This window comes from Populus trichocarpa, chromosome 1 (assembly GCF_000002775.5).
Source record: "Populus trichocarpa isolate Nisqually-1 chromosome 1, P.trichocarpa_v4.1, whole genome shotgun sequence".
NCBI classification, from domain to species: domain Eukaryota; kingdom Viridiplantae; phylum Streptophyta; class Magnoliopsida; order Malpighiales; family Salicaceae; genus Populus; species Populus trichocarpa.
Window position 1 is genome coordinate 12,710,603 of NC_037285.2, and position 10,808 is coordinate 12,721,410.

Consider the following 10,808-nt stretch of genomic DNA (forward strand, 5'->3'; position numbering starts at 1 on the left):
AAACCGCCGGACCAGATTTTAACATGCACACGTACACATTTAGTTATTTACCATGTCAAGAAAATAAAATATTTATGTACCATGGGATTTTGGACACTTTGGTGGCTATCTGTAACTTTAGGAATTAATTGAAGTCGTTTGATACACGGAACTCGACAAGACACAAAAGAAATGATATGTGAAACTTATTGGTGCCCACAAGAGAGATAAGAAAAAAAAAAAAATTGGTTTTTGTGATGATTTTCATCAATTTTCGTTCCCCTTGTTCTTCTATCTTATGGGATAAAACTTACCTAAACATTCTTCCCAAAATCCCCTCCCAATTAATTAATTTTATTATCTTAATAAATAAATAAAATAAATAATTGTTTTTTAAAAAATAATAAATATTATTTCAAACCAATTTTTAAAACTGTTTTTTATTTAAATTTATTACATCAAAATATATAAATAAAACAATAATCTTATCTACAAAAGCAATCAAATATATCTATAAATCAAATAATTGATTTTCTTATTTACCAAATCTATTAAACAAACAATTCAATGAAAAAAATGTGTGGTTTAATAAGTAAAAAAAGAAGATAAATTAATTATTTTTATTTATTGCTTACAATAGACAGGATGACTGGTTGTTGTGGATCCTTTTCCTCGCAATCCAGTCCCATCCTATATATCTTGTTTGGAAACACGGGTCAATTTGTGTTTTCAAAAAATTTAAATTTTTTTATTTGTTAAAAATTAATTTTTTTATGTTTTTAGATTATTTTAATATGATAATTTTAAAAATAATTTTTTAAAAATAAAAAAAATATTATTTTAATATATTTATAAGTGAAAAATATTTTAAACCGTAACCACAACCACAATCACAAATAAGCTGTTTAACTCAGCACACTAAACACGCCCTAAAAGATATAGCAGCTGCAGATTAAAAATATAAACAAAAAAACCCACTGAGAAGAAAGCCAGCCCTAGATTGGATAATGCAAAGTAGGAAAGGCGATCTCATATCTTGGTCCGTTTGAATTTGGTGTGCTGGGGTCATACAGGTTATCAATGGCATGTGGAAGAATGAAAAACCATCCAGGAGGGAGGGACCTGTAGCAGTCTGTAATCAACTTTTGATAAAAATCACTGAGGCCCCATGCATGTATGATCAGGACAGGCCTTTATCTGTCTAGTTGTGGAGTCATGGACCTGGTGTTATGAAGCTTCTTCTGCATCTTTCATCATGAGTGGAGAGAAAGAAGAAGAAATCTGAATAGTTGATGGACAAAAACTGTCATTATACCAGCAAAAGGTTTCCAATATAAGATTTTTCTTGGATAGCTTTTTGCTCGAAGATTGGTGAAGAGTGACTAATGGTTAATTACTTGGAATGAGAATAGACAGCAGAGCAGGCAACAGCCTCTTGCAACAAGCAACACCTATCTATCACTGCTCTATATTAGAAAGCACAGTATGGATTCATAAAATGCTGCCTCAGAACATCCAAAATTTGTCACAAAGAAAGGAGAGATACACACTACAGAAAGAAAAGAAAAGAATCTAAACATTTCAGCCGAGCTTACTGCTTGGAGGTGGTTTCCATCTCCTGGTTACTTTGATCCTTGTCCCCATCATTCATATCTGCATTTTTTTTCCTGCTTCATGTTTCTCGAGCAAAGCCCGTCTCTGCACGACCTTCATCGATTTCTCCTCCCCTTCAAGCTGTTTCTTCATTATAAACTCAGCTTGCTTGTCGATTGGCTTAAAGTAATCTTCAAATGAGGCCTCCTGCACACCAGTAGGATGTTATTCCAATCTTGGATAGAATCAGGCTAAGAAATGCCATTTGTCAGGACAAAAGCATAAATATAAAGCTTACGTTCAAACAATCAGACTAGTAAAAATGCATCATTGAATAGGAAAGCACCAGGATTATGCCCCAGCAAAAGTAATCTCCAAAAACAACTAGTTTTCAATTTGAGTAAAGGTCTATCTCACTAAGATCCCCGCTCCCATGCCTCTTCCTAGTCCAACCCAATCTCTGGTTGGGCATTGGTTGCACTACCACTGTCTCTATTTACCAAAACTAAGACCCCAGAAGTCCACAGCATCAAGATTTATATGGGAAGAATTATTGTACTACCCTTTCTCTCCTGTGCCTATACTGAGAGAGAGATCTCATTAAAATGGAATGTAATGTGGAAACAAACTCATTGAGATTTCAGAACGAAAGGTGAGTGCAGTATACAAGAACTGACAATGTTAAAACATAAAATGGCTAGAATAGGACAGAACAAACAAAAGAAAAAAAAGAAGATAAAAAGAAGGATATGAAGCATGAAGTTTCAAAGTCAAAAAGCAAACAAACCAATAATATTTTGCTTGCTTAAATAGGATCATCGATGGAGCTTTAGCCCAGAGACTGGGCGTATCTCTTGGGCTCGGGTTTGTAACCAGAACATTGGACCCACATCCAAATCTCTTAAGAGTAAGGTAGTATGCCCAAGCCTAGATATTGGACACGCACCCAACACTCCCATAAGCTTTGGTGCTATGCTTGAGCCCAAGCGTTGTGTCCACACTGCCACTGCTAGCTCAGGCGCAACACTTGAGCTCAAGTACTACGCATATACCTAGTGCCCCTGCTAGCTCAGGCGCAACACTTGAGCTCAAGTACTACGCATACACCTAGCACACAGTGGGCTCTGGCATCGTATTTGAGCTCAAGAACATAGCCAAACACTTTTGGGTTCAACGTGTGTCCTAGCTCCCTTTGTGACCCAAGCCTAACCATTTTTTCCTCTCATTAATATATATATATATATATATATATATATATATAAAAGATATTTGTTTCTCATTAATATTTATGTCAGGAACATTTACCCTTTATTAATACATATGTAAGATATTTTTGTCCCTTGTTAATGCTTATATTATAAATATTTATCTCTTATTAATATATGAGTAAAGAATATGCATTCTTCATTAATGTTATTAAGGAAAAATAACTCTTTAGTTCATCTTCTCGAGCAAAAAAACAAGGTTCATAGATTATAAATACTACTTGAACTATTTATATAAAAGGTTTATAATTTTTATTATCAACATACACATATCATTTTCTTATAAAACCCTTGTTCTCACACCAAACTAAGAACAAACAATCTTATTCTTAGAATTTAATGTTCTTATGCATATTTATTATATTTTGCATAATATTATACAAAAATACTAATTTAAACATCTAATGATCCCTAAATACATTAGCAAGGAACTTTTTTGTAGGCATCAAAAGCATTACATAAAGTTATCATATTCCTTTATTATGGAGAATGAAAGTAATTTTAAGAATACTTGATTAACTCGTAATTCAATCACCAAAAAATTATATTTTTAAACATTTTAAATTTTAGAAGATCATCACAAGGGTTTGCTTACCATAGAAAGAATAATAAAATCAACAACATACAATATATACAACATGCAAAGATAGAAATAGCGTAGATTTAGATTTAAAAGAAAAAAAGAATGACTAGAACCATATTGCGCATCTTCAATTTCTAATTTTTTAACAAAGATGTCTTTATCGGGTGGTAAATGGAGCTTTATCCTATTTTTACTCTTGGTTTGTTTGGGAAGTAATAAATCGAGTAACCAGAAAAACATAATCAAGAATTTGATTAACATGACTTTTGAAATTAAATCACAATCTTAAAAACTGTTTTTATAAATAACTTATAATAAAAATAAGTAAAAATAATTTAAGTCAAAACTTGTTTGATAAAAATATTCAAAATAATATTTTGAAGAAAAAAAATACAGTATTAAATTAAAATCTATGAGTTTTCATTTTTTTAAATCAAGATTCTGATTTAATTTTATAATAATTTTTTATTAGAGTATAAATTATTTCTACCAAACCACATTATGACATAAACTTAAGTAACGAGTTTTAATGAAGATGAAATAGAGATTCGAGTTGAATGGCATTAAATTACTCCCATGCCGCTTGTCCCTCCCTCTTCCTACTAGTGTTTTTCTTTGAACTCGCAATTCTATTCGATGTCAGATTCATAGCTCAAGTTGGCAAAAAAAAAAAAAAAATATGCACAGGTGTAAAATAGAATTTGCAAAATGAGGTGACAGTCTCAAACACCAAGATGCACAGTAGAAGTAATAAAGCCTCCAACTCTAGTCACCATCTCGTAGGCAAATTTCAAGCATTTATATAAAACCAGGCGTACTAGTTACAAGTTTAAAATATTAACATCGATTTGGTTCAGTCAAGAAGCAGAGAGCTGGGTTCATATTACATAAGCAAGTACAAAGTCAGGTTCCACTCAAATTCAATCTCTTCTCTTCTTCTTCTTCTCCTTCTCAGTTGAATTCTTCAACTGCACATCAAACAGTAATTTATCAGCTAATGGAATATGATAACAGAAGAAAAACTATAAAGCATTGATGATGGCTATTCACTGCGGGCATTTCAGTTCAACTTACCATGATTATGAGAATTCGGACAAAAACAGCAACGAAGTCGGTGAAAAGGCTCAGGGAATGCTTCACATAGTCCAGATCACCAAGGTGAGCTTTCTCAATGATATCCTGGGTGTCAACTACCACATAGCCCACAAACACCAGAAGCCCAAAGTACAGCTGTGAACATTATCAAGACCAGAATAACAAGCTGTTAGAATCAGGCAAACAAAAGCAGCTAAACATGAACTATAAAAAACGATCATGAAAAATTTCATAGCCAGAGATACCCTACCTCAAATTTAAAGAGGGCTGCAGATCCCCCAAAGATGGAGGATGCAAAGTGCAGCCATAGAAGGATGGAAAGGCCAGATGAAAGCAAGCCACCCAAGTAAAGATATTCTCTACGCCTAGCCAACATAGCTGCTACTGAGAAACATCCAAAGGCCACCGCAGTTCCCACAAAAGCTGTAATCAGAACACTGACAGAACGAGAAAAGCATCCACATATCAGTGCTGTGCACCCCATCATCATGCTAAAAAGGACTACATAAGCATAATTGTCCTAGCAAAAGGAAATGTATCTAATGGGTATCATGCAGCCAATGGGCCTCCAAATGGAAAGACATCATTCCAAGCACGATAAGTTTCCTAGTACCATCGGACTCACCTAAACCAACTCATTCAGTGAGTGACCACACAACCGCCATCAACAGAGAATATCACCATTTTACAAATACACTAATTGCAGAATGTCAAAAATATGCACACTACCATCCATTTTACAGCTAAAACCCAGACTTTATTGTTTGATACCTATATATATATAAACATACACACGAAAATCGTACAAGTGACATGTACCTTGGATCAATCTGAATGGCCAGATCAATCAGAGGACCGATAGAAGCCCCTTCGAGGAGTGCAGTTGCCATCAAGAGAGCAACCCTCTTTTGCTGCTCATGAAAAAAACGAAAAGAAGGAAACACAAACACCAAGAAGAGAAACCAGGTCAATACCAGAAAAATGAATATGGACTGCACCCGACGGAAAAAAAAAGCCATAGAAAAGACCAAACAATACCTCTTCATAAGGAGATATGGAAAGTAGCCAAGCCATGCATCCAAAGCATGCGATAGTCGTTAAGAGACCACCAATATTCCACAGAATATGGAGGTATGCCCCAGCGGCAGATGCAACCAGTGCACAACATAAGGTCAGATAAACCTGCAAATTTAACAAGTTTAGATCACGAACCAAGAGATGTGGAATCGATAATCAGTTGAAATCGATTTCGAGTTTTTCAAGAAACCACCTCGCCTGGTTAATTAATAAAAAGACCCAAGAAATCCGACGCAAATTTGACATAAAAGCTCGATTTTTCTCAAATTATTATTTCATAATTGCCCCTATCACACGGATTTTGATGGAAACCAAAAAGATGTGTCCAGGGAAATAAGAGTTACCTGCTTGAGATGGTTCTGGACAAGAGGAGAGATCTGGCGTAAGTTCTTGAGAGAATCGTAGCTCCAACGGTTCCTTGAAGCCGATTGAGAGTCAAAGAAGGAAGCGAAGGCGTCCATTGTTTGGTGGATAGAAAAAGTCAATTGATCGAATTTTGTTGTGTATTCGAGAATTGCCTTATGCTTTGCTTTATATATGTGTGCGGGCGTGTCCGGTTGCAGTTTCCTTCGAGGAAGTTTCTGGATTCCCGAGTTACGATATTGCCCCTTTGTTTGATGCACCCAAGTTACAATTCTGTCCCTCTTGGAATCCTTGCAGCTGTCATTTTTGGATCGCTTCCACTTAACCCCGGATCGATGCTTTTATTTGTACCTTAATATATAAATAGTGATTTATTCGTACTTTATTCGGTATTATTAATAAAGTTACTATTTACAAATATTACCGCACCATATATTGAACATTGTACTTTATTTGTACTTTGGACAAAAAAAAAAAAAACTTTGATCAAAAGCAAGCAGGGGAAATGGACAGAGGGGCATTTAAGGAAATCAGGTCATTCTGGAAAGGTCAGGGTCAACACTTGAGCGATGTGGACAAGCAAGAGATCTTTCTCATATAAACATCGCTTCGTCACCAAGCAAAAATCTCAACCCCGGTGTATTTTACTACACTAGCCTTTGTCGAATGTTACGTCTTCCAACCAATAACATCTTGCCACGTCGCATCAATGGAGACTGCAGAGCAAATAACCATTAACCACCATCAACATTAATATTACCGTTAACAATTTTATTTTTAAAAAAAAAAAACACTAAATGATGTCCTCTCATGCCACTATGAACTTCACTAATAAACCAGGTTTGGGCCTTATATTTTAACTTCTTTTTATTTTGATCCTTTAGGATGTGGAAAAGTTTTACTGTATTTTTCTTTCATCTCTTTTGGTTTCTTTTGATGCCACAATGATTTCCATGATCAAGTTTTTAACTTTGTTGTTATTTTGGGTTCTTGGTGGAACGGTAATGTGGAAAACTAGTTGATTGTGGAAGATAAAACTCGAAATAATAACTATCTTAATTAAAAACCATAATCAAGATATAAAATAACCTAATCAAAGCTAAAATTATATTAATAGAAAACTCGATCTAATAACTATCTTAATTAAAAAACTGAAGTTATTGGATGAAAGACTCTTACTCTTTAATTATAAAGAATCAATAACTTAAAATATAAGGATGAATGTCATAAAGAAAATTATCTTAGTTCGATGAAGAATCAAGAGTATAAACAACATTGCCACACATAAAATTTTATTTTTAAATAATAAGCAATTTCTAAAAAAAAAAACCATTAATACAAGCTAAATAACCTTTTTTAATTCTAGATAAAACATCATTAAAAAAGCTAAAAGAAGAGTTCTAAATAAAATAAAATAAATAATCCTAAACCAATTAGAAAAATAATGCAATTCTCGCATAATATCTTCTAGGTTATATCGTAAAGTCTTCCCGAACCCCAATTGTTACGAAATCTTAACCTTATAAACTAAAGGCCTTTAGAATATTTTATAAAACTTTTAGCCTAATTCAAAGGTCGGATAGAAAGTTATATGTATTAGTGTAAAATTGTGCATCAAGAAAATTAAGCTCAGAATAACCTCTCTTTGTTCAACCAACAAGCTACCAAGATTTCTTACTCGATCCATAAGCTACTAGGCTTTCTCAACTCCTTCTCTTGTGTGGATTATATTAATTAAAACATGATTATTTTTTGAACTCGTCTTGATGCTTGTCTTCACCTAAATATTTTGAATTAGCCAATTAAATGCCTTTTTGATTTTCTTGGCTCTTGACTTTGTAATATGCCTAATTAAAATATCTAATAGATCATTTAGTGATGCTTGTTGATTCCGATTGCTCTCACTCCTCTAAAGAATTTAACCTTCAATTATCATTATCTCTTCTAGGCTATAACTTAAATCTTTTATAGACTTGAAATTTTTCCTTACTTATATGCTTCTAGACCCAATCATCTGGTTCAAAAACAACATGTTGGATAACCTTTATTAAATTTAGATGTATATTATTCTCTCTTTTTCTCAATATATTGCCAAACATTCTCATAGAGTGCTTTTTTACTACCATTAAAACTAACTCTTTCATCAACAGATAAATGAATCAAATCCAAATGGTAGTGGATTAAAACCATAAATAATTTTAAATGGTAAATGATTAGTAGTAGAATGCACACTCCTGTTATATGTAAATTCAATGAATGACAAATAATCCTCCGAATTTTTCATATTCTTTTGAATGAAAATACACAATAGAGTAGTTAAAGTCTTATTTAATTTTTTATCTGAATATTCATTTATGGATGACATATAGTCAAAAACAATAACTTAGTTTCTAGCTTTCCTATCAAAACCTTTTAAAAGTAGCTAAGAAATTTAGCATATTAAAAAACCTATCAAAACAAAAACAAAAAATAGAACCCCTACCCCTTTTGACCTAGATAAACCTAAAACAATACATAGAAATACCTACCCAATATTTTTTAGGCACAAGTAAATAATTATAAAACTCATACGGGAAGATCTTAGATTTTGATTGCCTATACATGACACATCTATCACGCACCCTTTTTGCATCACATTTAATTTTAGTCCAATAAAAATGGTCTTGCAAAACTTCTAAAATCTTTATAAGACCAAAATATACCATTAAACTATCCCTTTAAGCTTAACATATGAGCAGTTTCACATAGAACTATAACACACACAAAGTTTATTCTCTCTAAGTAAATAACCATCAAGTCTATAAAACTTACCATATGTTGATTTCTCACAAACATTATATAAATTAGCAAAATCATTATCATTGGCATACAAATCTTACAAATCTTTAACATACTCAAAACTTAGTAATTTCATATTCAAAGTATAAAGAATAATGTACCTCTTAGATAATATATTTGTCACTATATATCCTTACCTTATATATACTTAATAACATATGGAAAGGTTTCAATGAGTTCTACACACTTGGGATGCCTTATATTCAACTTATCATATCATTTCAAGTGTTTTATTGACTCGTGATCTGAATGGATAATAAATTCCTTCGACCATAAGTAATGTTTCCAAGTTTTCAAAGTCCTCATGAATGTATAAAGATCTTTATCATAAGTTAGGTAATTCAATGTTGCTCCATTAAGCTTTTCACTAAAAAAAAGGCAATTGGTTGCTTTTCCTGCATCAAAACAACTTCAATACATATTCATAAGACATCACACTCAATTTTAAAAGCTTTAGAAAAGTGTGGTAATGCTAATAAAGATGATGAACATAGCCTTTTCTTTTAGAAAATTAAATGCATGTTCTTGTTTACAACCCTATTTAAAGCTAATAGACTTCTTAACAACCCTAATATGTGGCGTGGTTAGTATGTTAAAATTCTTAACAAATCTCCTATAAAGATTAGCAAAACCATGAAAGCTTTTTACCTCGGTAATTTATTTAGACATGGACTATTCTTGAATAATCTTCACATTTTCCTCATCCATCTTAATACATTTTTTTACTAACAATATAATCAAGAAAAACAACTTTTTACATGCAAAAAGTACACTCCTTGAGATTAACATATAACATTTTCTTTCTCAAAACTTCAAGCATGCAACATAAATGTTGCTTGAGGTTTTTTTTTTTATCATCTAAGTTTTTTTTTTGTCCTTTAATTTTTTCATTTGTTTTTAGCATTCAATTTTTTTTTTGTTCTAATCCTTAGTTTAGCAAGGGACAATAACCTAGTATATTTTATCATGGAAACATATATAACACATGCATATATTCCCATCTATTTTTTTTATATATCAATAAGCATTCTCTTGTGTTTCCATCCTTCTTTTTTTTTTTTTTCCTTAGATAACAACTCTTCAATGTTAAAAAAAAATAACATTATTTATGGAGATTCACTTGTTTATATGAAAACTTTCAAATAATTTAAATTTAAACTCGAATTAGATAAGAAGTTAGATTATGAGGTTTTTTTTGTTAATTTTATTTTTTCTTTCAATTTTATCCTTCAAATGTTTTTACTGATCAGCTGAATTATCTTTGGACCAACCAAGTTGACTAGGTCATATTAGGACAACTTGAACACGATTAATTTTAAACTTGGATTTGACAAGTGTTGAATTGAGAGATTTTGAGATTCACCAACTGGGTTGGATTTAACAATAATATCAAATAATTCTCTATAATTTAAATATTTTTTATTATATTAAAAAAAAATTAATCCAACACACAACTTAACATGGCATGTGAATATATTTATAGTCATTAATTGTCAATAATGATCTTTCTAATTTCCAAGTTTGCCATGTACATCACACATGCATTCATTGCCTATTAAATTTCCATTCTTCAAGCAAAAAAAAAAAAAAAACTCATTGCTTCTCTTGCAACACACGATGCAAATTAATTGCATCAGATTTGAGTTTGATGGATTTCAAAATCCTTTTCATTAATCACACAAATTTTAATATTAATAGCAAGCACTTTAATTACCATTCCACAATGACATTAGATAGAGTATCGAAATCATTGAATCAGATCACATTCATTTAAGTGTTTTTTTTTTTCTATAGCTATTATATCTCGTATCTTAATATATGCACTCGTTAATATTTAAATTTTCGTTCATTATTATGCTTAAATCAAAATAGTCATTGTCTTATATTTAAATATTTAATTTTAAAAAATCGAATCAAGATTCTCTTAAAAAAGTCTATTATTCCATGTTAATTTCTCACATTCTTTTTCTCAAAAAACCTAAAATTACGCATACTTGAAAATCTATTGCAATTAA

General features: G+C 31.8%; 1 protein-coding gene and 1 long non-coding RNA gene across 2 annotated transcripts; both read right to left on the minus strand.

Annotated features, from left to right (window-relative positions):
* Positions 1 to 1,255: 1,255 nt before the first annotated feature.
* Positions 1,256 to 2,567, minus strand: LOC112327459 (uncharacterized). The gene is made up of 3 exons (XR_002981684.2): positions 1,871 to 2,567; positions 1,431 to 1,779; positions 1,256 to 1,282 (listed from the first exon to the last, which is right to left on the minus strand). It is a non-coding gene; the product is annotated as an uncharacterized LOC112327459 (long non-coding RNA).
* A 1,633-nt stretch (positions 2,568 to 4,200) lies between these two features.
* On the minus strand, positions 4,201 to 6,113 carry LOC18094562 (bax inhibitor 1). Its single transcript, XM_006368890.3, has 6 exons — positions 5,937 to 6,113; positions 5,554 to 5,697; positions 5,335 to 5,426; positions 4,766 to 4,952; positions 4,495 to 4,650; positions 4,201 to 4,388 (listed from the first exon to the last, which is right to left on the minus strand). The coding sequence occupies exons 1-6, from the start codon at positions 6,051 to 6,053 to the stop codon at positions 4,341 to 4,343; spliced, it is 744 nt and encodes a 247-aa protein (XP_006368952.1). The 5' UTR covers positions 6,054 to 6,113; the 3' UTR covers positions 4,201 to 4,340.
* Positions 6,114 to 10,808: the final 4,695 nt, after the last annotated feature.

Bases quoted from the DNA above. Each gene is read 5' to 3' on its own strand.
- LOC18094562 (XM_006368890.3), bottom strand. From the start codon at position 6,053: ATGGACGCCTTCGCTTCCTTCTTTGACTCTCAATCGGCTTCAAGGAAC. The intron at 4,651-4,765 runs GTAGGGTATCTC...TAATGTTCACAG, and splicing joins CAGCCCTCTTTAAATTTGAG to CTGTACTTTGGGCTTCTGGT. The intron at 4,389-4,494 runs GTAAGTTGAACT...TTTGATGTGCAG, and splicing joins TCCGAATTCTCATAATCATG to TTGAAGAATTCAACTGAGAA.